Genomic DNA, 27850 nt, shown 5'->3' on the forward strand with positions numbered 1-27850 from the left:
ATCATCTCTGAGCTCTGCGATACCACAGGCCATTACATTTCACCCAGTTATCCCTGTATTGATCCCCCTAACTCGTGTTGGACTAAAGCATAGCTTCCAGAACGGCATCCAGTCTGGATCTGATGGCAGGAAGAAACAGAGGATCCACCCTGGTAATGCTGGGCCAGAGAAACTGATGTAATGGGGAAAGAAGCCGTATGCAACTCCAGCAGCCGGTTTAAATGCCGTTTTTAATAGAGATGCCCAGGAATATCTTCTCAGGAGTGGAGAGTAACCCAGGCCCTTTGGGGCAGCATTATTAGTACTATATATATAAACTGCCATCACCGTACTGAGTGCCGTACGCAATATACAGCAATGCATGACCCTTGCCCTAAATCTATACAGTCTAGGCTAGGGGAGAGGGCACTTGGATTCTATCATGCCCCCCTGCTGGACAGCCAGGCCCGAACAGGCTTTCAGTCACTAGTGAGATGAGTTCGACAGACTCAGCTTTTACCCTAAGGGACAGCTGAAGAGAAAAGGCTCTTGGAAATGTCCACGCCGGCCATCTCTGGGGCTAGAGAGATGGCGCAACCCGGGGCCAAGTGGAATGGCAGCACAGAAAGTCCTTTCTCTTGTTCTCTCTCCTCTTCCCTTTCCTCCCTTTTACTGCACATTCTTCTTCTTGTTCATGAACCTCAGGGCCACATTGTCATATTCGGTTTCCCCAATCCAGTCGCCCCCTTGCCCAGAGAGCGAGTTCAGGGTGGGCATGACCATCTTGGGCACAGAGTAGTCATCCCGCTGGGGGTTGTAGGGGTACTCGTGACCCACTGGGTCCTCTGCAGTGGCCTGCAGCTTCCAGGCCTCCCCTTTGACCTCCTCGGGCTCATCGTACACAGTGTGGGCAGACAGGCCCTCAGGCTCATCATAAATGTGCTCTGGCTTGGTCTGAGTGGGTGGCTGTCTCCGCTTCCTCATGCCCGCTTCATCGATGCTGTCATACAGCGGGTACGGGACCTCTGGCTCCACAAAGCCGCAGAGAAAGCTGCCAAACTCTGTGGCCATCAGGGACTTGGCGATGGTGTCGAAGGGCACAGCATATTCGGACTCAGGTGTCTCTTTTGCCTGAGCCGCCACCTTCCTGGCCGGCTGCAGGCTCTTGGCTCTGTCCTGCGGGTTCAGTCGGAGGGAGTCACGTGGCTCCGCATAGGGCAACTCGCAGTCAGCAGGGGAGATGAAGCTGCTTGTGGGCTCCCCGGACAGGGGGAAGCTGGCGGTGGGCTTCACTGATTTGCCTTTGGCTGGCTTCCCCTCCAAGCTGGACTCCAGGGAGAGGCATTTGGTGCTGGCCCTGTGGTGCAGCAGGGACCCTCCAGTTGAGACCCTCCCCTCACCATCCCTGGGTCGGCTCACGGTCCTAACAGGAACGGGAACCCTGACGGCATCGTCAGCAGGGCCGACCCACCGTGGCTCATCTGCCCCAAGGCCCCTCTGCACGTTGATGGCTGACTCAATGACCTGGAAGATCTCGTTGCCCTGCGTGGTCTCAAACTCAAAGTTGCCTTCTCCAGAGGCGCATCTTCGACCGGCCTCGAAGGAGAAGGTCACCTGGCAGGGGTGCAAAGCCAAGCAGAGTCATATCCCCAGCACTGTGTGGGTACAGCAGCCCCCGCCACATTGAGGATAACAACATACTACAGCTGCCAACTAACTCTCCTTGCTCTCACGTGCGGAATCCCTGTGCTAGGGATCTGAAGGCTCTAGGATCACACCCAGCTGATGACTCATACTGAGGGCCATTATACCTACTCCCTACAGGGCAGTATTTGTGCCCCATGGATAATTTTCTCACCTGGCTATCTGAGGTATTTGTTCCCAAGAAAACTCTCCTTGCCTGCCTTGACGCGACCTATGCAAGAGGGACAAGGGTGTCCTGACACAAAAGGGGGCTCAGTCTCCCTGCAGGAGCTCTGGCTTGTGCAAGGGTGATGTCACAGCTACTGCAGTCCCTGCCTCCCCCCAGCAGGATAGTACACATGTTTTATCTTGGAGAAGCTCACAAACTACCCCACTTTTAGCAGGGTGCTGTCTGTGGGGGGAGCTTCCAGCTCCCAGTAGGTGAGGCTCTAGTGAGCCGGGCAGGAGCACAGGCTGTAAGAAGCGCTCACCTCCCAGTTACTGGCAGAAGGGGCTACAACAAATGGCATGTGAGTGCCAGCTGACAGCTACTCCAGGCCCAGCCATTCTGACAGGAGTACGCTTGACTTTTAACAGACTTCCTGCTTAGCTTCCTGATCTGATAGCCCCCATCCCCACCCTGCACCTCAAAGGAGCTGTTCCCTCCCTCTGGGTCTGTGATTACCTTATCACGTCCAAATCTCCGCAGGAACTTATAAGGCCAGGTATAGCGCACGCTCCCCGTCTGCAGGTCCTGAAGCTCCAGGGCCTCATCCTCAGCTCGGAGGATGAAGCTGCCCCAGAGGTGGCAGCGCTCAGAGGCCTCCGTGACCCTCACTGTCACTTGGAACTCCTTAGTGGCCGCGGCTGCAAAGGAACATGTGCTAGAGGTGATCCTGCTGGCCATGCTGCAGCTCTCGGCCCTTCCGTACGGCACCTCGTGAATTTTGCATGAATACACGAGCTCCCCAGGTCCCCCTCACACTGTCAGCCCTGCTGCTGGGAGCCTGCGGCTCAACAGCACATACCCAGGCAGGCCTGTCGTCTGTTAATGTAGCAACGCAGAGGTGGGGGGAGTGCAGCTACCACCAGGCCTGGCTGTGTCCTACATAACCAGTGTGGAGCAGGACATGCCACAGACAGAGCTGCTGGGCTCTCACCTGATGAGAGGGAACCAGCATGGCCCACGTCCATATAGGCCAGTGGCACCATCATCCACTGGTTAGACTGGGGATGATGTCATGTGGATTGGTAGGTGGCTTACCCCACAGGGGGTGGAGGGCAGGTGAGAGGCTGAAGACCAGGGAATCTCCAGCCTTCTTGAGAGCTGATGGGTATTAGTGAGGTGCTGCCAGGAGCTGCCCTCAGACTGAGGGAGGCTTTCGGACCCATTCCTCTGCCTCTGGCTCATCCCCGGGGCTCCTCAAAACACTCCTAAAAGGCAAATGCTTTTCCCTTGGGATGCACAGCAGAAATGTCCCAGAAACATCCTTCCCCGCCCCGCCAGGGGGGAGGCCCAGAGAACCCCCAAAGCCCCTGGATTCCCCTGCAAGATCTTCACATGCAGAGTCACACGTGCGCTCCCCGTCCCAGACGCAGGCTCACGGCCGCACACAGACAGACACGCTAATGCAGACAGCCTCTCTCGCACATAAACCCACTTCCCCCATTTCAAGCCGCCCAAGCTGAACGCTATAGTGCACTCGCCTATCAGCTCCCTGCAGTTTGCTTGCCTGGCAGCACTGCTCTGCCCCACGGCTGTGGATTGGAGACAGGACTGGCATTTCAGTGGGAGATCAGCTGACTCGATTCCTCATTTCCTGTAGCACCCAGGACCCTGGGATGTTGGTAAAGGGCTTTCCAAGAGCCCTTTGTTAAAAGATCAACAGTGCATCAGTGAGGGGATGTGCCCCCAGTCGGAGAAGCAGGCCTGCTATCTCTGAACTCCCCCATGCAGCACGCCCACGGACGTAAATTCCCCTCTCTGCCCCCTGCTGCCCCCACTTCTCCCCAGCCCCGCAGTGTGACACAGCTGGCACAATGCAAGGTGAACTTTCCTCGAGATGAGCCCACCACATCCTTCCTGTTCCTGTCAGGGCTCCCTCAGCTCAGCAAGTGGGGCCGAGAGATGCAAATGCTCCCGCTGCCACGCCGCATCCCCCTCCTGCTCGGCGCAGGTGCTGTAACACCCGCGAGGCCTCACCGGGGCCCTCGTGTCCCCCAGCTCTGCCGGAGGCGGAACATGGAGCGTGTCACGTCAGCCGCCTTAAAAGGCCACGGGGCTGGGATCTGCAAGGGCTGTGCCCAGCCCTGCGCTCACCGAGAGCTTCCGGCAGCCACCGTGGGAGCCAAACTCTGATCCAAACGCACCTCAGATTCACACTGTGCTATCAGCCACGCAACGTAGCCACATGGATGGCAGACTTCCAAAAAGCCCACGGTGCTGTGATAAGGGGTGAGGGTAACTCAGGAAAGGACGCTCCCTCTGGGTCAGTGCCCTATGCCCTTGTGTGATGACAGGGGGTGCCATGTGGCAGAGAACAATGTAGGTGACAAAGCAGAGGGCACTCTCCCCTTGCAGTCAGTTGTGAGCTGGCCAATCTGTCTGGACCGCACTCAACACCTGAGCATAGGATCTGCTAGAGAGGAGGAGGGCGGATTCTCCCCTCCCCCTGGCGCTTTGTGCCATCATTCACAGCTGGGCACAGTGGGTGCCACCCTGGAATCCTCCACTCACGCCAGAGCTCGCATTTGGCACTCACTTTGCCCGAGTGTAAATGACTCCACCCGGTGAAAGGCAGAGGAGAAGCAGACCCATCCTCCATCTTTCAGAGGAACACAAACCCCAGGTCCTGAGCCCAGGGTACTTCCCCCAAGAACAGGGATGTTCTAACCCAGTGTCCTGTCCAAATTCCAGCTTGGCCAATTATATCCTCCATCTCCCTACGTGCTCCCTACACTTTCAACTGGATCCTGCTTCTTCTCCCCTTCCTGTCCTAAGCTGCCGGGTCGGGTTCCTGGGCCTCTATTTACCAGCTGTCAGGTTCCACCCTGGAGGCAGGAGCATTTCAGAGGGGAGTCAAGCGGGTCTTAGGTGAGCGGTTTGCAAAGAGCTTTGTGAGGGAAATCCTAGGCATGATATTTATTCTTATTACCAGGCCAGCTCCACACTGAGAATGGAGGTCAGCCTCTCCCCAGAGCCATGTCAGATGCTGGCAGCCTTGGGACACGACTTGCGCCCCCACTCCATATTAAACAGCCCTCTGTAGCCAGGGCACGGTCCTGACAGGTGCATTCAAAAGCAACCCAGCAGGCTACAGATCTCCCCCCAGCCCTGCCAAACAAGCAAGACCATTCCCACTTCCCTAGCACCCCACTTGCCCCGAGTTCAGCTCAGGGCAGGCCTCTCTCCTGCAGTAGTTTGCCAAGTGCTATGTAGCCCAGCACAATCTCCCTGTGGCTTATCCGCTCCCTGCAACGTGGCCCTTGGCCCTCTCTGAGAGAGGGAGGTGAGTGTGTTGCCTTCTCACGGGCTGATAGCATAGCAGAGGGACAGGCTATCCCATTCTCCTTTAGAGGGTGGATAAAAAGCAGTGACTCACCATCTGAAGAAACCTGAGACAGGCACAGGCTGGAGATGAGATCAAGGGAGAGGTGCAGGCTGGATCAAGACACTGGGCCAGACTCACCCCTGAATTTACATCAGTCATGGATTTGGCCCTTTGCTCTCAATTCTCTGCCAATGCTGCTGTTTAATCCAGCAGACAAAAGGCGTGTGTGTGTGTGAGAGAGAGAGAGAGAAAAAGAGAGAGAGTGACTGTGCTTGCTCACACGTGCGTGCATAAATGTGTGTGCCCATGCAAGTGAGTTTGTGTGTGCGTTTGTATGTGCGAATCCCAAAGTATTTATTTCCAGGTGGGAAGGTGTACAAATGTGCAACTGTGTGCATACACACAAGCATGTGAGTTAGCAAGTGTGCTTGGCATGCCTCTAGGTTCAGCCTGTAAGCCAAGACATGAGCAATGTCCTGGAGTGGGGGTGATTTTCCTTTGCCAGCCCACCCTATGGGTCCCTGTAAGGCAGGGACTGTGCTCTGGGAGGATTAGTCTCTGCTCCTTCCCCAGCAGCCCCTGGGGCCCTTCCACTTCCCTGAAAGGATCCCAGGTCCATTACTCAGGCTGCCTTTGACCTGGAGAGGTTGCTACGTTGATGATTGAGCAGGATGTTTGCAATAGGCTGACGTCTGTGGGTCGGTTGGTAAACTGAGCCCGAGCCAAGTGTGTGTGACACTCCTGCTGTGTTTGTGGGCACCGGCTCTGTCGGGTCCCCACATGCCTTCCAGCAGCACTCAAGAGATGGAGGCAGAGGGAGACAGTGCCCCTTCTGGCCACTGCATTTCACCCCTTTCCCTATATAAACATTCCCATTCAGAACACTTTGCCCTCAGACAGGCCCTTTCCTCTGAGGATCCCCGAGCTCTGTGCAGTGCTGACTCAGTCACATTACCCTCATTGCTCAGATGTGGAAAGTGAGGCACAGAGAAGTGACTGATCCAAGGTCACCCTGCAAGCCAGCGGCATAGCCAGAGCCTCAATTTCCCTTTTTATGTGGCTGCCAGCTGTCTCGTTCCCCCACCCCACGCTCCTCTCCCTTCACTTAAACCACCTAGCCCAGCTGCGCTACTTGGCACGCAGGGTTGAGAGCCTGTTCCCATGGCCTCGAGGGAGTGGGCACATGGGCTCTGTGCCTTCAGTCACTCCTCAGACCAGGAGTGCAGGGCTGAGGGGGTCTCATGGGAAATGGTGCAAGATCGACAAGGGTTCTAAGCGCTCTGGACAGTTGCGAGCGGCCGGTTATCAGCACAAAGCACAGTTCTACCAAACCACAAAGCAGGAAGCGCACAAGGGCTATTTATGAAGCTGATTTTCCATCACACTTCTTGCAAAGAGCAGGGCTGCGCTGTTGAGGCAGCCATGTTCCGATTCAAAATTAGCAGCATCGCTTAACTGGAGCGTGGGCTAAGGCTCCAGGTTTAATCTTTAACTTAGCGCAGTGGGGTCCTGGTGTGCGACTAGGGCTCCTAAGCACTAAGGCAACACAAATAATAAGAGCCAAGTGAATACTGACAAGGTCCTCCTCTGAGCTCACCATTAGACTCCCTTCCTTCCTACCTGGTTACAGTTTCCCTGGCCCGGGTAAATCCTGGGACTGTGTTCTGAGAACCATGCTACGGATTCTCTGAACATGGTTGTAATGTGGCTTCGAATGTGGACACAACCCTGATGTGCTGCAACTAGGTCTGCAACAGTTTCAGGTGCGTTCCCAGTTCGCTGAAGGGCACTTGGGCCCAGAGGCTGGCTGCAGGCTTCTGGTGTCTAATGAAGTTCCCCCAAGTGAAGAGTGTCACAAGCAAAAGCTTGATGCCCAAGGGAAGGGGGTGAAGAAGGAGGCAGAAACAGGTTAGGAGACCCCAGAGAACAAGGGTCTCCCAAGAGACCAAACACATCACAGGGAGTGAGACTTGGGAAGCATTGTTATATTAAGCCTCATCATTATGTCGATTTGCCGCTTTGTTACAAGCCAGTGGCATGTTGGTGGTAACGTGAATGAGGTGATCGCTGATGGTCCCTGGATCACTCGGCTGCTGGTTCTAGCCCCCATTGGGTCAGCTACTCAAGCAGCAGGAAGTTGATACTCCCTGAGAGCTGGTCAGCAGTGGATTCTACTTAGAAATGGGACCTGGTGGGTTTGAAGGGCAAAATGCACCAAAGTGTGCACTGGGGGGCAAGTCTAGATGCCAATAGCCTGGGAACCGAGGGATTAATGCGGCGCGATGCAATTGAGTCTGGCAGTATGCCGGGGAAAGCAAGGAACAAAGATGCATACAGCTGCCAAACTGGGGCTGTTGGCAAGAGATAATAGGCTTCAAGGGGCTGATCCAAAGCTCTTAGAAATCAATGAGAATCTTTCTATTGACTTCAATGGGCTTTGGCTCAAGGCCCCAGGGCTCTGGGATATTAAGCTTCCGTCTGAGTGTCCCCCAAAGCAAGTACGGAGCTGGCAGGCAAAGGAGAGGGCATGTCTCTCTTTGCAAAGATGAAGCATGGTCCTACATTTCCCAGCAGCCCCAGCGAGAGCTATCGAGAGGTCTGCTCTTCTGTAAGCGCCCAGCAGGGCTCTGGGATCACAGCTGAGTCACACTTGACAGTGGTTTCGGGTTCCGCCAGGGCAAGGTGTTATTACTCCATCCACCCTCCCACACCCCTCCCCACCCCTTCCCTCACTTCCTCTCAGAAAGAAGAAAATAAACCACTTGAATCACTCTGCTGGGGGGTTCATCTCTGCTGTGCCCTGCCTCTGCCCCTGCTGTGCCCACTCCACTCATCCGGCTGGCTGGCTGGCTTTCGCCACACATTGCCTGTCTCTCTGCGGACATACATATTCATCCTTATACCCACACCATGCACATTCAATGATCGGTCTATCCAATTTCTCTCTCTCTCTCTCTCTCACACACACACACGCACGCACGCACACCCCCCCCCCCCCAATGCTGCATCTATTTACCTGCATGTTCACAGTGGCTCTGTCCATGTCTCTAGGTGTCTCATCTCCTAGCCTGTGGGTTCTATGGAGTTGAACAGACAGGTCCAGTCTCCGGTGCCTGCTGACCCAGCACCTTCTGCCAGAACTAGTTGCACTTCCAACACACACACGCACACGTACACACACACGCAGAGCCAGGGTCTCTCGTTCCCACCCTACCTTTGGCCCTGGAGCTGTACAGAGAGTTCTCCTCCATGGATAGCGAGATCGGGTGGCTGTCCTTGCCCACTGCTGCCTTCCGTTCATCCCTGCTCCTCTGGAACCCACAGGGAAGAGCAATGGGTGAGTTTGGGGCAGCCCAGGTCTAGCCACGCAGATTTGGGCCCCTGTGGTGTCTCCTCCCCAGCACTGAGATCCAGATGCCAGAGCTGATGGAGAGGGCATCCCCCTTCTTGCAACCTCATCTCCCAGTGCCTGGGGCTCTTTGTTGAGCTGCCAAGGCTCCTCCCGCTCCCCAGACCAACAGGGGCTTGGAGACCCTGTGAAGGACACAGGGGACACCAGAGCTGGCCTGAGAGAGCACCCTGAGGACTCTGAGCAACACCTCAGCGAAGGCCAAAGCTCAGTACTAATGGGCAAAGCTGGGCCATCCATTCTCCCTGGCCCCCTCCAACACCCACCTCCATGGAAACCCCAGCTCTTGGAGCTCCTGATCTCCCCGGGGCCCCCTGTTCCCTAGATCCTTGGTGCCCTAGCTTTCCAAGTCCCCCACCCACTGAACACCTCCCTCCAGATCCTTGGCATCCTCCTCACTCCTAAGGACCCCTCTACATGCCCCTATCGCTCCCCACCACCACAGAGAGCACGCTGCCACTCTCACCGCAAAGGCCAGATCGCAGAGGGTGAGGACCCAGCTGGCCACTTCGGTGCTTTCAGCTGCCAGCAGGTAGCGCTTGTCCGTGGTCTCCAGGATGAAAGGGACAGTCTCCTTGGGGCTGCTGGTGTCCCCATTAGCCTCAGCCACATGCACACAGTTACTCAACTTGATGAGCTTCTTGCCACTCTCAGCCTTCTTGGGCTTCTCGGAAGTGGGAGGCCCGGAGCCCTCGAAGAGCTCCAGGTGGGCGCAGGAGCAGGAGCTCTCCTGGTACAGCATTGCCCAGAACTTCCTCCATTTCTGACCAGGGGGAAGGAAGCCAAAGGAACAGAAACATGGGGGTGTTAGTCAACTCCGCCTTTGGGTTCCTAGGAAGTTTCACTTCCTGACTCTCATGCTCTAGCCCAAGGCTGCAATGTCTGGGCTGGAAATGGTCTCCCGGGGACAGCTGGTTTGTTTTACATGAAAAACTAAAGCTATTTGCACATCTTTATGGCAAAAAAACAGCTGTGTTTTTACATCAAGACAGACTTGCGCCATGGACTATTTTCACTGCAATAAGAGGTGTGTTTGCATTGATAGCTGGCTCGATGCAAACCCTAGGGGAGACAAGCCCCCCACAGTTCATGCCTTGGTGCGACTACTGGAGTTTAACCGTGTATCCACATACCAGGGTTTAAGCTCACCTAGCCACTTCACAGTAAAAACCACAGTGCCTTCTCTCCACTAGGGTTTACCAATGCAAACACACCTCTTATTGCAGGGATGACATGATCCATGTCTCCACCCTGGAGTGTTGTTTTAAAAAGGACCACGAGGGTAACAATTTCAAAAACACCTGTGCCTTAGGAGTCCAACTCCACTGCAAATCAACAGGATCTGGGCTCCTTTAGATCCAGATCCTCAAAATCATTTAGACACTTAACTCCTGCTCTGTGCCCTAGAGGCTTCTGAAAATTTTCCCTTAAGTGTTTACTTTTAATTAGCTCCTGTAAACATCCCAGACAACCCACAAAGGCACTGAGGCTCAGGGTGCATCTACACTGCTCGTGGCAGTGAGCCTCCCAGCCCTTGTTGACAGATTTGGGCTTGCGCACTTCACACTATCACACTAAAAATACCTAGGTCGAGGCTGCAGAAGTCTGAAGCCTAGGGAGGGGGGTTGGCTGCAGAGCCCAAGCTCCAGCCCAAGCCACAACTTCAAAGTGCTGTCTTCTGTCTACACAGCTATTTTTAGCACTGAACCACAAGCCCTGCGAGCCTGAGTCTGTTGACCTGGGCTTGAGGGCTCGCTTCGGTGGGTGGCTGCTGGCTGTGTAGATGTGCCTCAAAGGGCTGGTCTAAACACACACACGCTGGACAAGAAACACCAACACTGATTTTCATTCAGACCTTTCATTATGTTGGTGCAGGTTACGTTCACTTGAACAGCCAGAGGCTCCACAAAGTCTACTAGAGACTTCACTAGTGCTCTTGATTTTATGTGGAAGGAGCTCAGATACTGCAGTGATAGGCAGCAGGATAAAAATGATAGATAGATAGATAGATAGATAGATAGATAGATAGATAGATAGATAGATACTCTTAACCTGGACTCAGAGCGGCTATACAGATATCTATGTATACATGCCCTGAAATGGCTCTGTCAGAAATACTGTTGCCAAGTTGACCAGCTGAGCTGCTGCCAAGACAGCAGTTTCACCTCGCAAATGATGTCTTTGTGGCAGCTTCTTCGCTTAGGGGCCAATTGATGCCTAAGTGTATGATCTAAAGGTTCCTGAAGTGAAATGGACTCTTGCCATTGACTACCGTGGGCTTTGGATCAGGCCCTAGACTGTTTCCGATTCTGCAAAAGCAGGCAGACGTCACTGCATCAGGGACAGACTTGCGTCATGTTTTTGAAGCTAGCTCGACAACCAGAACAGCTAGAGACTTCCTTTGTGTTACAGAATGAAAGTTTAGATTCTGGAGAATAAGTAGGCAGAAGGAAATACGGTCCAGTTTACCTCCCCACTCTGCACCAGCTGAATCAAAGCCCTTGCTTTAACGGAGGAGAACCTGACCTTTCCGTGTACATGGCTCGAGAGTGGTGTCAAGGGCAATCTACAACCTGCATATGCCGTGCACCAAACAGCTTCCCCATCTGCCCGCACTGATCTCCGCAGTGTGGCCACAGGCTATTTGGTTGGGTTAAACTTTCATCGGGGAACAGCTGCCACAGGTCAAAGATGCTGGTTATCTGGTGTCCTGCCTGCTCTCCTCTAATGCGTTACAACACGCACCCATCTTCCTTGGGAGCGGAGGGGAGGCCAGGACGCTCTGTCTAGCCCAGCATTGGGAGTGGGGGGCGTTTCGCTGGGTGGGCAGTGAGCTACTGACAGTGACAGAAATAGCAAGGGCTGCAAACATTCATTTGGTTATCTGCTAAGAGGATATGCTCCATCTGCGCTCAAGGCCTGTGAGCCAGGCTCTCGCACACAGATCACACATGAGGCACTGACATTTGCAGACGGGGGTGGAGGAGTGTTTACTATTCAATTTCACATGTACGTCTAGCGCTGGTGAATGGAATCTGCTGCTTAGCCACGAAACTGAAGCCACAGCTAGGCAACCTTCCCCACCCTGGCCTAGAGCTGTTGCCAATTTTGGCTGGACGTATTCCTGGAGGTTTCATTACATGACATAATCTTTAATTAAAGATTCATCTTTAATTCCTGGAGACAGTCCTGGAGGGCTGGCAACACTAGGGAGCCACTTGGAAATAGCAGAGGAACTCCAGCCCCCTTTAGGCTGCCCACTGCCAGAGGGCTAGTCAGCACCATGCTTGTTTTTTGCAATGCAGACTCTTGAGGGCAGGGATCTGGACTGAGATCCTCCCTCCCTGGTGCCTGCAGGCAGCACACAGAAATGCCTTTTGGTTACCACCAGCACTGGCTACGTTGATCAGCTGACCGACAGGAGAAAGAGCCTGTTTCTGTGAACAACCCCTTGAGTCCTCCTGTCTCTGAATGTGGTACAGAGGCCTGACTCCCTTCTCCTTCACACTGGGGTAAATCAGGAGTAACTCAGTAGTTACACCAGTGCAAGAAAAAGGGGAAGCTGAGGTTTCTAACCGTGCTGCAAATGTGCGATTCCAAAGAAAAGGTCTGGGGGAAACAATCACCTCTCGCTGTTCACCGTGGGCTAGACACTCAGCTGAGCTTAGGCCAATTGACATCCACTGATGATCTGGCCTATGTCTTTCTTTGAAAGCTAGACCTGGCCCCAGGAGCCAATGCCTGCACCCAGTTCTGAACTTCCCAGAGTCTAGGGGGATGTTGGACCCAGGAGTCCAGTTAGGGTCCATCTCTATTAACAGTGCACCTCCTGCATCCCAGGACTCATGCCCAGGTATCTAAGGATACGTCTACCCTGCAATAAAAGACTACGGCATGACTGCAGCTGGCTCAGGTCAGCAGACTCGGGCTGCAGGGCTCAGACTTCAGAGCTACAAAATTGCAGTATTGAGTTTCCTGTGCGACCCTATGGCGGGTAGGGTCTCAGACCTTGAGCTCCAGCCCAAGCCCAGATGTGGACACTGCTTTTAGCCCCACAAGTCCAAGTCAGCTGACCGCAGCTCTGAGACTCAGTGCAGTGGGGGGTGGGGGTGGCGGGGTTTACGGCAGTGTGCACATACCTTTGGGGGGTCTCCCCGGGGATGTGCACAGGGAAATCATTGTGAGTTTCCCCTGACAGCTCAGCTCCCGCAGGAGATGGCAGGCAGTGCTCTGGGGTTTGAACTCCCATTTTGGTCTGGCTGCAGGATTTCCAGAGGAACCTTTCCACAAACTAATATGCACTGCAAGCAGGTGAAAGCTAGCGGTGCAGACTTCTGCTTTCAGGGGAGTTCTTTGCAACCTGAGCCCCGCCGGGATCCTTGCAACTGGATCATCTTGAGACCTGCCCAGAAGTACGAAAGCTCCTAAAATGCTGCACAGAAGCAGGGGAACAGAGCCAGGGTCAGGGGAGATCTGAGAGGGGGGTGCCCCGGCAGCAGAGAAAGTGGGTGTGAGCAGGGATGCTGAGCACAGGGGAGGTCCTGTGACACCGTAGATCAGAACTGAGCTGAGGAAGCAGGGGTCTCCTGCAACGCAGGAGCAAGCGGGGAGCGCGGTGTTGGGGCGGGGGAACTCCTGCTGCAGTTGCAAAACAGCGGTGTTGTTTTTTTAAAGCCCAGCCCATGTTTATGCCAATCACTGTGAGGCCCCTGGCAAGTTGCCTATGTCAGTGCCGTGAAGGCAAATCCCTGCTGCCCTCCCCTTCCCCATCCCCAGAGTAGATTGTCCCCGTCTCTGTACTGTGAGTCTCAGGCCCTATCTGCCTTGAGCCATGGGACAACAAGTCAGAGACTTCAGCTTCTGCCTACGCTCTCGTCTGGAGGGATGTGACTCATTCCTGGGAGTCACTGGGCATGATGAGGGCTTCCTACAAGAGGGAGGAAGTTCTGGTGAGCTGCAGCTTGTGCCCAGTTGAGTCACCAGGGCAGCAGATGGGTAGCAGAAGGGGGGATGCTGGAGGGGCGCGTCACAGTAGGTTCAGTGGGGTGAAACTGGGCAAGAGACTGTTTAGGCAGAACATCCAGGGGGTTCTTAATGGGGCGGAGAGTGTGAAGCGGGGCCTCGTCTCCCCAGAGAGTCCCATGCGTGGGGCATTTAAACCCCTAGGAAACCAGTCTGGCTCTGTGACCCTACTGCCGTTCCCAGCCCGGGTACAGCACAGCGACAGGGCCCCGCCAGGGATGAGGGGCCAGCCCTGCAAACTGTCCCACTTTGCAATAAGGCAAGATGGCGAATTAGAGGCACAGAGGCAGGCGCTGTCTGAGTCCAGGATGGAGGAAGCCCAGAGCCCAGGCAGCACATGGGAGTCCCCAGCCAAGAGCAGCTAGAAGCTTCAGTAAGCAGCCTCCAGCCCTGGCAAAGATGCCCAGGTCGGTCCTTACCTTCCCGAAGGTTTGCTGCTGCTGGAGGTACAGTAACCCCTGTTTCACAACCACCTCGTCCATCTTCTAGCAAGGAGCATCCTCTCGCTCTGCCCCGCTGTCACACGCACTTTTCTGTCCGGGCCCTCCCCTCTATCTCCCTCGATCTTTCACACCTCCCACCTCTCACCCATGCTTAACACCTCTCCCTCAACTGGCCCACTCCCCACTTCTAGGTCCGGCTCCCGGCCCTTCAGTTTAACTCTTTCCCGCCGCAGACGCCCGCCCGCTTCTGCCTTCAGGGTTGGGTTTGCTCCCTATCTCACTTCATGAGCATGTGACGTGTGGTCGGGGTTTGTTTTTTTTTTTTTCCTAAACATATACGTTTCACACTTCAGCTTCCTGTATTTGCGATCTTACCAGAAAGGGCAGCTACAGACGCTGTTGTTGAGTGCTGCTGTGTCCACAGACAGACTGCATGCTAACACACTGACATACATTCAGACTGTACACACAAACACAGAGATACACACACTGACAAGGGAGACTGTACACACTGACACCAGAAGACACACACACACTGAGGTTGTATACACTGACACACAGAAGCACACACTGATACATCGTGGCTGTACATATTGACACACAGAGATACACACACTGACACACACACACACTGCACGCAGAGACACACACACTCACACACCGAGGCTGTATGCGTTGACACACAGGGGCTCACACACACTGACACACAGAGATACACACACTGACACCCAGAGACTGAAAACACTGACACACAGGGACACACACATTGTCACACTGAGGCTGTACGCACTGACACACAGAGATGCTTACACACATACCGATTGTACTCCCTCATCCACAGGCTGTACATGCACACACATGCACAAATTGTACACACAGACGCTCTTGAGTCTTTCGCTCTTTACACCACCACAACAATCTGAAGACACCCCAGGGGGCTTAGCTGGATCCCAGATAGCTGTATTTACTAACTATACACAAACACACCAGGCCTAGCAACACAGTATGGGTTACAACAGCACCACGACACTGGTTGATTTCTGGCAGTTTCTGAAATACAGAGCTCAGTGAGCATCGCTAGAGGGCTCACAAACTATTTAAAGGAATACTACCCAATTCCTACACACTCCACAAAGACACCAATTATACACTTTTGTTTTGACTTTATTATCACCCTCCTTCTATTCAGAAAAGGCACAGGCAACGGGTCAGAACCCGCTCCTCCCACCCAACTCCACTATTCTTGGACAGACTCTGGGCTCTTGTCGTACCACTCTATATCCCAACATGCCCTGGGATCTGCAGGCCCATCTGGATTAGAGAGGGGCTCATTTGAAGCCAGAAGGTTTGTTTAATCCATTCTAAAGTCAGGGTCCAGCTGCCCCAGGTACATTCAGTTTGTGAGAAGCCCCAAATCACAGAGGTGTGGGGCTCTTGGGGGATGGGTTTTCTGGGGATTTGTGCTCTCTCTCTCTTTCTCGCTCTCTCTGTTGCTTGCATTGGCTCTCTGCACCTGCTTCATGCTTTACTTATGAGCTTTAAAGAAACAGCCACCTTGTCCCTGATGCCAGCACCTCAGAGCAGGTAAATGAGGTGGTTCCAGGGAAATGGGGCAACAGGCGGTCATGCAAAGCAGGAGAAAGCAAATGTCCTGGCGCCAAGAGACACTGGCTTCACTGCCTGGGGGCTGGACGCCTGTCTTTAACCACAGAGCAGGGCCAGTCGAGCAGTGGCAGGCTCAGCTCCTGCGCCTGCTGGCAGCGTAACCTGTCTTTGATATTGAGGGACAGTGGAAACAGGTCGCTTACATTTGATGCAATGGAACGTGATTTAACTTGGCGCTGTGTGCTACTGCTTTGGGCTTCCCGGGCTCACACAGTGTGGGTGAGGGGATCCCACACCCTCAGACAATGGGGCTGGGACACACTCGTTACAAGAGAGAACCTAGGGGAGAAAGTGCACACATTAACTCACTGCATGGCTTCCCTGCCCCCTGCTGGCAATCGGGGCTGGCTTGGCCCCTCTGGAGAAGTAAGGGAGGGTCTGAGCGGAAGCAGGTGGCATGTGCTTTGCATGAACTAGGCACCCTTTCTACCTGCAAGTGTAAGTCTACATCTGTTGGAGCACCCTCCAGTGGCCATTTCATCCCCCCTTGTTCTCTATGTGACCGGCAATAATAATAATAATAATAATGGCAGTCTCTTGTATTTGAGTATGCCTGCGCCTGGAAATCAGTTTCCACCTGTAGGGTTCAGGAAACGCGTCAAGGCAAGTCAGTGTCTACGTTCCCTCCTGCTGTCGGGCACGATGGAGCGATGACATTCTGTTGCACATTCTGCTTGTTTCGTAGCAGAGTACCAAGCTCGCCTGCCATGGCCCGTATCCTCCTAGGTCATAAAGTCCAGCCTGGCAGACTGTATGATGCTCCTTGTAGCAGTGTTTTGGGTAGCCAGTCTTCTTACTGCCTTTTTCAAATGCACTGCATGGAACTTTCTTAGGCAGTCGATTGTTCCAACCTAAGTCATTTTCCTCCGTGCTAGCATGGCTGCCAGCCATAGTACTTCATTGCTGGTGATTTTGTCGGGCCATTTGATTCCCATTATGATGCAGAGGTGGTGTTGTGGCAGGCAGTTACGGTTTTGGATACGGCGACAATAAAGGGGACAGGTCTCTAACGAGACTGACAATAATGCTGGATTATGTTATATAGCATCTTTCACCCGTAAGTAACACATTGCAAACAAGATGTCCAAGAATCACTTGGCCCACCCCCCTCCCACTGAAACACAGCCACCCCTGGGGCAGGAGGCAGCAGCTGTGTAGCAGCAACATGGCATCATTACACAGCAATTTAGGACAGCAAGTGAAGAAGAATCCCAAACCCAGTTGAACCGCCAGGGGATTTAAGGAGGCAGAATAGAATAACAGATTTGGCCAGGACACCAGGGTTAATGCAAAAGGCCAGATTGTGATTTCAGTTACACCAGTGTAAATCTGGAATGGCTCCATCGACTTCGGTGGAGCTATTCTGTATTTGCCCTGGTGTAACTGGGATCAAAGTCTGGCTCCGTGACTCTTAGGGAAAGTGCCATGGGATCTTTAACAGCCGTGACTGCTCAGGACTTCCATCTGAAGATGCCCCAATGATTATTCCATGCAGCCCCCATGCACACAGCTTTGTTTCTGCAAACAAATTCCAGAGGCGCTATATTTTACAGGGACAAGAAAACTGACACTGAAATAACTCCGCTTGGAGACAGCATGCTGAGGGCACTTTGGTTTATTTAGAGAGATGCTCAGAGATGCTTTTTCTCTTTCCATTGTTTCATTGGTATGTCGAGCAGCCTATGAATAGGATCCATACTTCACCAGATGGCTCGTCCAGACATATCAGAGCCCTGACATTCCAGGTGTCTGTGGACTATCCGACCTGCATCCCTTCCCTGGCATATTGAGAATCCTAGGAATATCCAAGCAGAATCTCCCCATGTTGGGCATCTGGGGGACTGAAGATTTGAAGATTAGCAGATTACACAGCCAGATGCTATCTGAGCTGTGTGCTTTTGCTGGCAGAGTGGGCTCATCCCTTGTCATTGCATTGGCACATTAGGCATATGGTGAATGTATCTGGTTCCGTGTTGCTTCAGCCACACTGGGGGCATCTGTAATATTTCTGAGCCACATTGATTCTCTGGGAGCATCGGAAGCTGGGAAGTGGTCCACATTCCCTCAGCATCTGGATGGATACCCAGGGACTATCAGACCGGAACCACCTCATCAGTGTATTGATAAATCCCAAGAATATCTGATCTATACTCCCTTCAGTGGGACACAGGGCATTCTGATGGGATTAGTCCCTATTTGCAAGTGGATGCCAAGCTGCTGGGGTTAATATCTCTTTAACTCCAGCAGCCTGTCCCAGTGCAAGCCAAGGGAAGGGGTGCTGGACGAGGAATGTTATCGCCATCTTGGCAGCTCCTTTGCATCACCCTTATTGTTACAGTATAAGGCATGTAGCCACTTTCAGCCAAGCAGGCAGCCTGAATACTGAACATTCCAATTTGCTATCTGCCGGGGTGGAGGGAAGGATTTGCACTGGGGACCTCATGCTTCTTTGGCGTATTTCATTTTAACTTGAAATCACAGATCGGGCTGCAGGATGAGAGACCACCACCATCAGGCCTGAATCCCCAAGCTCAGTTCCAGAACCAGATATGAATCTGAGCTTTCCCCAAATCTGGGGACATGTGAATCCTGTGGCCCCATGGGGTCCATTGCAGCCTTCAGATCCAGATCCATACACAAATGTCTCTAACGTTTGGGCAGGTTTGGCTCAAGGGTAGCTGTTTGGGCCCATTTCTAGTTAAGATAAATGAAATTAAACAGATTGTATTTTATTATTTCAATCACTTTATTGCTAATAATAATTATAATAATTTTTGCTTGATGGTAGAGACCACAATGTCCTCGGTGCTGTCCACACCTACAGAAAAATATAATCCCTGCTGAAATGGGGCACTGGCACTTGAAGGTCATGTGAAAGGCCAGTTACTCTGTTCCAGGTGTTTGGAATAACAGAAGTAGCCACTGGGTGAGAGGAAAAGGGTGGGAGGGGGAAAGTAAGTGGCCATCCCAGACCACTGTCCCTTTAAGCCCAGCTGTGGGTCACACACAACTGCTCCTGTCCTGCCTGAGAGGTCCCGAATTGGGATGAAGGGCTGGGGAAAGAGGAGATGGCACCTGGGATGGGGAAGTGTTAGCCAGAGATTCCAATGAGTTCAGATCAGTGCAAGGGTCTTTGCAATGGACATTTCAGATCTGGGGCTCTTTGGGGGGTACCAAGCTGTAACTCACACTAACACACCCTCTTCCCCAAGAACGTGGAAGGGGCCATGATTGCCCACGAAGTACCTGTGTGGGAGCACCTTGTGCTAGTCCTAATATTATACAGGGGATTTACTGCAAAGACCTTTGGCAAGCGAGCATTCACATGCTCTCGCAGTTAGAGCAGAGAACTGGAACCCAGGACTCCTGGGTTCATAGAAGAGACCTACGCAGGATTCTTCCCTACTGCCTGTTTTCTAGAGTTTAGTCCTAAATGTCCCAAGTGATGGAGCTCCCAGACCACCTGACGGATCTCACCATCAGGAAGGCTGTCCTGATATTCCCTTTCCTAGTACCATTACTTGCATTCCAAGCTCTTTGTGGCAGGGGCTGTCTCTTTGCTATATATTTGTACAGCGCCTAGCACAAAGGGGCTGTGGGCTCTCAGGCTACTGCAATACAAATAATAACTGTGATCCCGTTCCTCCTAGTTAATCCCCTGCATCCCCATAAATAACCCTCCTCCTTTCTGGGAGTTCACAGCCTTCCAATATTGTCAGGCTGTTACCATGTCCCCTTTCAGTGATTGCTTAGCTAAACCAGATGGATTTAGCTCTTTTAATCTTTGCTTACCTCCTTGATCATCCTTGTCATTCTTCTCTGAACTCCTTCCAGTCTGTCGATGTGCGTCTGGGAACGTGGTGCCCAGAACTGAACACAATATTCCAGATGTGGTTACCCTGGAGACATCAGACGCCAGAACTTTCAGTAAGTCTCAGCATCCACAGCTGGGTCCAGGTTTTCAGAAGACCTTCAGCACCTGCTTAAGCACCTAATTAAAGGGCAAGCTTCTCTGACAATGAAACCTGGCCCACAGAGAGGGATTATTGCCTCTCTGCTCATGACTGCATGACCTTGGGCAAGTCACTTTTTTGCCCTCCCTATAACTCAGTTTCCCCATCTGTAAAATGAAGATAATGATGTGCTCCTGTGAGGCTGAATCAGCTGATGTTTGCAAACATAGAAGGCAAAGTGTTATCGTTGCAAGAAACCACAGGAGATCACATTCCACCACCAGCTGGACATAACTAGGAATGAAATTATTTGGAATCATTTAAAATATACATGAGACCCAGGCTCTTCTCTACCCGGAAACAGGCTGTTATTTATACCCTCGCTGCAGATAGGATATAAACTGTTACAGGTCTCATAGGAAGCATCTTTCACAGCTAATCATTTTCTTTCTTTGAGTGCTTGCAAACCAGATATAGCCTCCTTTCAACTAGGTGCTCCACTCTCCAGTCTCCACTCTCCACTCTCCCTCGCTCCCACCCCCATCCCTTCGACCCTCTGCATCCTCTGGCAAGAGGAGCGCCCAGGCTGCATTGGGATCCTGCATCTGCTGGGACAGGCTTGGGTACAGTCCTGCTTCTGATGCACTGCAGGGGGGTGCAGAGAACCTGTGCTCCTCCCTAAGGTTCCCCCGAAATGCATCCAGCTCCAATCTTCTCCTCCTGGCTAGGTTAGAGGGAAATCATGCCAACTGTGCTCCCCAGCACTGCACACACATCATTTTTCTTTCCCCTACAACTCAGCCCTTACCACCCCTGGAGCACTGTAGGATCTTTACAACTGTAACCTCAGCAGCACCCCCCTGTTCCCCAGCGGAATGTGGGGCGTTAAAATGCAGGCCCTGAGTGACATTTACCTGGGTACCGAAGATGAGAGAAAGCCTGTGCTTCTCTTTAGCATAGCCCTCGTGCTGGCCCTTTGCACAGCAGGGACTAAGTGGGACTGAAGTGATGCCCAGGCTTTGTGCTAGCCCCTCTTCACTCCTCTATGGAAGGGTTATGAGTGTGAACGCCCGATCCTCCCTTCCTGTGAGAGCACCACATTGCGCAGTAGCGAGCCAGAGCTCTCCAGAGGACAGGTGGTTACTGCAGCGTTCAGTAGCAGTAAGGCCATCTAGTCAATGTCCATTTGGCTCCTTCAGTAGAACGGCCCCTTTGACCCCTTGGAACACCACTGCCTGAATGAAGGGTATGGGGTTAGAGCATGCTAGGTAGGGGCACTTCCTAACCCTCAAGAGTCCATTCACCCATTCCCCAGGCAAGCCAGTGGCAGGAGAGTCAGCTTCAGAGCTTCTTGCCCATATCCTAATGTCCCTCATGAGAGACCTGGCCCATGGCTGTTAGGATCACAGAATCCAGGGCATCTTAGCACCAGCCAGAGGAAGCCGGAAAAGCCCTGCCCTTCAGGCTCATCTGCTTCCCCTCTCCTGTCGTTGCCCATTCTGATTTCTGCAGCAGGGTTGGTCAGCCGTGGGGAGGGATGGCACCACGTTAGTAATATTCACAGTAATCCTCCTCTTCCTTGCTGGCTGTGGGAGCCTCTTCTCCTGGGTTCACTGGGGAGCTAAACAGGGCAGGGGGAGCAGCTTCTGCAGCAGGACACAGAGGGCGGGAGGGCGGGATAAAGGAAAGGGAGAGGCAGGATCAGTGAGAGGGATAAGAGAAGCCCAGCTGGGCTCTGTAGCAATTGTTCCAGTTTCTGTCCCTGCCCATAGTTTAGCATCTTGGGAGGGTGTTTCTGACCCAGGCCTTTCCCCACTGAATGCCACGCAGCAGACATGAGACTGGCCTCTGCCTCTGGCTCACAGGGGAACTCTGCAGACTGTCTGCACGTGGGCTGGCACACCCTGAATCTCTCTCTCCCTCCACCTCTCTTTCTCTGGAATGGGTGGGACAGGGACCCAGCCTCAGATCTTATCATTTCACCTCAGTTTCCCCTAAAAATGGGGACAGACCCAAGGATTTCATTGCAAAAGGCCTCCTTTCCTCCCTCCCAACCTCCCTTTCTCCCTCTTTCTGTCCCCCTTCCCTTCATCCCCAATTGCCTTCATCTCCCTTCCCCCTCCTCCTTTCTCCTGGTGTCTACCCCTCCCTTCTCCAGCAACTCTGCCAGTGTAACACAGTGTTTTCCAGTGAATATATCAAATCTCCAGACTGAATCCCGTCTGATGGTTACATGGATGCAACTCAGTTGAAGTCAGCAGGGCTGCACGGGTGTAACTGAGGGCAGCCTAAACCTGCCCTGGCATATGAAGCCGTGACAACCAACATTTCATTGCAGCCAGGGCTGCCTTTGATTCTTTGGGTCAAGGATGGAGTTTGGGCCGTTCAGGAGGCCTCATACTGAGAGCGCGAGACTGTTTCTTTCGTCTCTTGTTTCCTTGCACACACACAGAGAGGGCAGGGATACAGGGCACTTGCACTGGCGACAAGAAGAGTAGCTTTGGCAGTGGCATTGCCCAGCTTGTTGTGTGCAGTGCAGAAGTAGGTGCCTCCATCCGCCTTCCTCACCCCTTCAATCTGCAGCCAGCTGGACAGCTCGTATTTCAAAGGGCCACCGCTGGACTGAGAGCAGGAAGAGAATTAGGGCAAATGAGTCCCACGGTCGATCACCAAGCTGGGCCATTCAGGAAAATGCACACACCCTAAGGACCTCCAGATCTCACTGAGCATGGAGGAGACTCACCGAGATGGAGATAAGTGTGTGATGCACCTGGGCAGAGGTGCATGTCAGGGTCACTCACCATGGCCGTGCTGATTTGGGATCATTCACCTGTATTTAGCTGCCTCCACCTGGGTGGAGCGAAGCTGGGGGACCCCTTGCCTAGGCGGAGCTGTGATGGTGTCACTCACTTGGATGGAGATGTGAGGATCATCTCCAGGTAGAGCGAATTCTTCTTCATCCTTCCTCCATTCCACGAGGGCCATGGGGTAGGCAAAGACCTCACACATGAAGATCACATCATAGCCAGACACATTCACCTGGTCTTGGGGATGGTGCTTGATCTGGGGAACTGCACAGAATCCAGACAAAAGGCCGAGGATTTTAGAAGCTCAGGAGGTCAGAACCTAACCCTCTTCTATCACCAGACAGAAATGAACCTCCCCTAACCAGAATCATAAAGGCTGCTGCAGGGAGCATGGCAGAGATTTAAACAATGAAAGCATCTTATTCAGCAGCAGTTATTCCTATCCTATCTAGCCACTCCCTCTGCCAGGTCAGTCTACATGGGTAGGAGATAACACAAGTCACCTTATATTGTAATGAGTGCAGCAATGAACCACGTCTGCTGCCTGATCCCAGCCCACCTTATCAGAGGAAACAGACAATGTGAGAAATACACTGAATTGTTGATTTTAGGTGTCATTGATGGGTCTGAGCCACAGAGTTCAGATTCGGATCCACGTTGGAGTTTCCCAGAAATCTGGGAGCGATCAAATCTTCAGTTTGGCTTTTGGCCCATCTCTAGCCATTAATAATAATCACTACCATTAGCTTGCATTTCTCTAGAGCTCTTCGTCCTAAAGGATCCCTGTGCTACACACAACTCTTACACACAGGAGTAGCCTCAGGGAAGTCAGTGGGAAAATTTGCATGAGTAAGGGCTACAGTTCGTGTGAGTAAGGGTTGAGCGATTGGGCCTTCTGTCCCTAACCTCCACATATGATATATACAATACTTATAAAGAAAAGGCGTACTTGTGGCACCCTTTTCTTTTTGCGAATACAGACTAACACGGCTGCTACTCTGAAACCACACAATACGTATGGAACAAATACACATGTGGCACATACATAACCACATTTTAACGTGCCATATCCCCACCTGGGGTAAATCATTACCGCTCCATTGACTTATCTCAGCTGAGGATTTGACCCCATGTACTTATGTGTTCTCTACTTATGGTACACCCAGATATACACAGTACATACATTCACATATGGTACATACATATAGTACTAATACAATATACCTATGGTACATGCACATATACAATAACATGGTACATAAGACGCTGTGTACATATATCCATATGGTACTTGCATACAATATATATATACAAACAATACATATGGGACATATATAGGGTACACAGACGTGGTACATACATAAATCATAACTGCAGTGCAGCTATCTGTGGATGGGGTGGTAAATGGATGTGTTCGATGTACATGTACACAGGCACCTGAATATTCTCTCTGCCCAAACTCCTTTCATTATAAATCAGCACCGGAAGGAATCCGGCTCTGGCTTTTAAGGCACACCTGGGAGGGGGTTGGGGGGCTCGCTCACAGGGGAGCCCAGTGCACAAGGAAACCCAGTTTGCAGGACAGCTCTGAAAGCCCTTTAGGACACTCAAGTCCCCTGACCTCTTGTGCGGATTGATCAAGGAAGGAGGTGCAAGGGTTTGCTGGCAGAAGGAGAGATTGAGAGGCTCCACCTGCTCAATAACAGCCTTGCTGAGAGGCCCAGAATGCTAAAGACATCCCTGAAAGGCCCTTCCAGCCATCCAAGCTGTCCAATGATAGACGCTTGGCCGATGGAATCTGGCCATGGCTTGGAGGATTAGATACCTCCTGTGCCATTCTTCACCTCACCCCGGGTATGCTGGAAAAGTGACTGCATCCCTCGTCTATCCCTGGGCCACCTTCCCCTCCCGGTCTCTCCCCAAGCAGCAGAGGGCAAACAAGGAGGCGGACCGTTACCTGCTTGGCAGGGCCCATCACTTGTGATGCTGAGGTTCCACCTGTCTCTCTCATGCACGGCCTCCTGGAACTTGCAGATGTTCTGGTAGGTGATGTGATTGGAGCCACACATGGCCCTCTGGGACCTGCACATGCATTGCAGCTCGGGGATCCCCCCATAGCCTAGCCCCTGGATGTCCAGCTGGCACTCCAGGTTCTCCCCGCACCGACCATAGAAGGTGTCACTGCCATCCAGGTCGCAGGGCTGCCCCTTGGCATTCCCACACTCCAGGCAGCCGCCGCAGTGGTCACGCACCAAGCCGGCTGGGCAGGCTGTGGCTCTGGGGCACAGCTCTGGCACACACTGGCACTGCCCTTCCGCCTCCTCTTCTGCTCACGTGAATCCGTAGGGATGTGGCAAGCAGGAGGCTCCATGGAAGGACCAAGCCAGACCCATCACCAGCAGCAGCAACATCCTCCAGACTTTCTCTGGGAGCCTCTTCTTCCCTGCAAGGAACAGGGCATCACATCTCCTCTGACCCACTTGGCGGCGTGAGGTGGGTGCAGATAGAGCCCCACGTCCAGATCCTCTGCTTTCCACTCAGAACCAAACACTAATAACTCCAGCAGCATGAGCTGCCCTCCTCTCCCCGCCCTCTTCTCACACCCCTGTGGCAGGCAGGCTCTGGTTTCAATCAACGGCCAGGACAGAGCAAGAGGAAAGAGGATGTCTTTGGAGGGATCCAATCCAGCCCTGGCTAGGCTCCTCCGGAGACCATCTGTGTCCCACAGATGCTTCCTATTAAGAGTTATATTGCAAAGGGAGATAAATGCAAAAGAAGCTTGCCTTGTCTTTGTAGCTGGCTGGATGGGTTTGTGAGGAGGAAGCACGTGGAGAGGCCTGCTTTCTCCTCGGTCTCTCCTCCTCTCCCGTACTTTGCATTTATCTTTTTGCTCTTTCATCCTCACTTTTATCCTGTCATCCTCTTTATCGATATATGGCAATAAAAGCTATAGATAGATAAAGCTCCTTGTAGAGTTTGTCTGGGTTTTTTAGCCATCCTATAGATTTCTATAGCAGGGACAGAATTCGCTATTCAGTCCTAGCGGAGGGATTCACCTATAGAAAGGTGATCTATTCAGTTCTATAGGGCTTTTCCCTAAGGGTTGTCTGTAAGGGTGCGCCTACCCTTGGAGCTGGGGGCGAAATTCCCAGCCTAAGGAGACATGCGCATGCTAGCTCTGATTCAGCTAGCACACTGAAAAGAGAGTGTAGCCAACGGGGGATGATTGGCGGAATGGGCTAGCTGCCCCAAGTACGTGCCTGTGGGCTGGGCTGGGGATGTACTTGGGGCAGCTAAGCCATCCTGCCGCCCATGCTGCCATGGCTACACTGTGTTTTTAGCGTTCTAGCTGGATGAGAGCTCACACAAGCGAATCGCACCCCCAGCACCAAGTGTAGCCAGACCCTAAAAGGATTGCCGCATTCTCCTGTGAGCTCCCAAACCTGACAAGTCTGCTACCTGTCTCATTCTGGTATAAATCAGGAACGGTGCCATTGGGAGCAAGGGAGTTACACTGGTGTAAGGGAGATCAGACTAGGCCTCAGCTCTTGCATTAGTGACAGAGGAGTGTGGTTGGTGAAGTATTGGGGTATTTTAAAGGAGCAGTGGGGTTTTCTTTTTCTGTCTCCTCCCTTTATCTTTCCTCCTCTCACCCCTCTTCTCTTTCCTTCGGATCCCTTCCCTCTCCCTCACACTCCCTATAGCCTGATTGTGATTCACTACCACACTGATTAGTACCTTACTCCATAAGCAGTGTCACTGGCTCCATAGGGGCTATTCCTGGCACAAGGTATTATTCTCTGTGCATAAGGGCAACCTGGTTCCTTTCTTTTCTCCAACCTCCCTTCCTCATTGATTCTTCCTTTCTCAGCTGTCCCTACTTTGCTGAGATCTCCCCCTGCCCCAGGAGACTCCACAGTCCATCTTGTCTTCGCAGATGCTAAGCCCAAGGTTGATCCATTGTATGCAGCTGCAGACCGATCCTGGGCTTTCCACCTCCAAACACAATCCCTGCAGGAAAGGGAGAAAAATCCTCCCTCCGCTTGTATTGATCTCTGCTGATCAGTTGTGCAGGTGGCACCCTCAGAGATAGCAGGTGTGACTGTGACAGCTTGCCTGACAGAGTCTAACAAGCAGCTGTTCTTCCTTTCCCGGAGGCAGCACTGTGTGTTCAGCCCCTGGCCTCCATTCTAGCTTTTGTATGGAATGGGACTTGATAATTGAGGCCAGACTCCTTCCTGCTGAGCTGCTCAGGTCAGAGGGGAAATTTACTTGCCCTTCACTTTGCTTTGACTTTCCCAGATTCCTTTTCAAGTTCCTGCTGGCCCCAGATGATGGTCATTTGGGCAGTATGAGTGATCATAGAGCTCTTGCAAGAAGGAAAGACAGCTGGATGTGGGGATGCTCTGTTCTTTGGAGAATTTTCCAGGAAGAAAGTGTAGGGAAAGGAGATAAAAAATTGGTGGAAGGGAACTACTCTCTCTGTCAGTTGAGTTAAGGATTGTAGGCACAGGCAGGCTGGGAGGTACAGAATTTAAAAGTGCTGAGATCTTTCAACGCTGGCGGGCTATGTTCAGAGCTAGGAAGACTTCTGGGGCTGGCAAGAATGCAAACGGTCAGAGTTTCTTGTTAGGGGTACCACAGACCGCATGTCAGATCTACAAACTCTGATGATCAAAGTCTTCATTTCACCTTCGCCCACGTACACCATATACCTATGCTCACTGCTTCCAAGCTCCCATTCTGCCCACGCATGCCCCTGTAAACTTGACATGAGACAGAAAAGAGATACCAAGAAGGAAATTAAAATAGAGACGCAACTACTGCTGTCTACCTGCAGAGTGCCTGCCGCAATGGGTCTATAAATGCCATGCAATGAAGAACAAATACAAAGCATTTCAAACCTAAAAAAAAAACAGCCAGGCACATAAAGCACATGGCCACATAGCAAAATCATGCCACAGCCCAGCAACAAAAGGACTGACGTTCAACTCATTAGAGGGAGGGCGAAACGGAAAAGGGAGGAGATGCACTTATGAAAGTGGCATAAAACAAAGAAGGGGTGAAAGACTGATCCTTTGCTGTACCTCTGAGTTGTGTATATGGCATCTGGATACTGTGTTGATGGGCTAGGAAGATAGATAGATCGATAGATAGATAGACAGATAAATAGTTAGGTAGATAGATAGCTGAATAATCTGTTCCCAGGATAAGAGACTAGGATTTGTTTTGTTTGCCTTTTGCTTTAAAAATCTGAGACTTAGCTAAAGCTGCATGCGGCTGAGTTGCGGGCTACAGGGCCATAGTATAGGGTAAAGCCAACATTTCCAGTAGTGGC

General features: G+C 52.3%; 2 protein-coding genes across 3 annotated transcripts; both read right to left on the minus strand.

The window, feature by feature from the left end:
* Positions 1 to 211: 211 nt before the first annotated feature.
* DOK2 (docking protein 2) lies at positions 212 to 14621 on the minus strand. Its single transcript, XM_007066309.4, has 5 exons — positions 14064 to 14621; positions 9089 to 9385; positions 8428 to 8524; positions 2348 to 2529; positions 212 to 1593 (listed from the first exon to the last, which is right to left on the minus strand). The coding sequence occupies exons 1-5, from the start codon at positions 14124 to 14126 to the stop codon at positions 649 to 651; spliced, it is 1584 nt and encodes a 527-aa protein (XP_007066371.2). The 5' UTR covers positions 14127 to 14621; the 3' UTR covers positions 212 to 648.
* A 3873-nt stretch (positions 14622 to 18494) lies between these two features.
* LOC102936908 (kazal-type serine protease inhibitor domain-containing protein 1-like) lies at positions 18495 to 25250 on the minus strand. 2 transcript variants are annotated; one of them, XM_043536323.1, is made up of 3 exons: positions 24470 to 25250; positions 22616 to 22776; positions 18495 to 21351 (listed from the first exon to the last, which is right to left on the minus strand). In XM_043536323.1, the coding sequence occupies exons 1-3, from the start codon at positions 24600 to 24602 to the stop codon at positions 21316 to 21318; spliced, it is 330 nt and encodes a 109-aa protein (XP_043392258.1). In that variant the 5' UTR covers positions 24603 to 25250; the 3' UTR covers positions 18495 to 21315. The 2 variants fall into 2 exon arrangements, with proteins under 2 accessions (XP_043392258.1, XP_043392257.1); XM_043536322.1 differs by lacking the exon at positions 18495 to 21351 and having other exon boundaries at positions 22170 to 22776.
* Positions 25251 to 27850: the final 2600 nt, after the last annotated feature.

Source organism: Chelonia mydas, chromosome 26 (genome assembly GCF_015237465.2).
Source record: "Chelonia mydas isolate rCheMyd1 chromosome 26, rCheMyd1.pri.v2, whole genome shotgun sequence".
NCBI classification, from domain to species: domain Eukaryota; kingdom Metazoa; phylum Chordata; order Testudines; family Cheloniidae; genus Chelonia; species Chelonia mydas.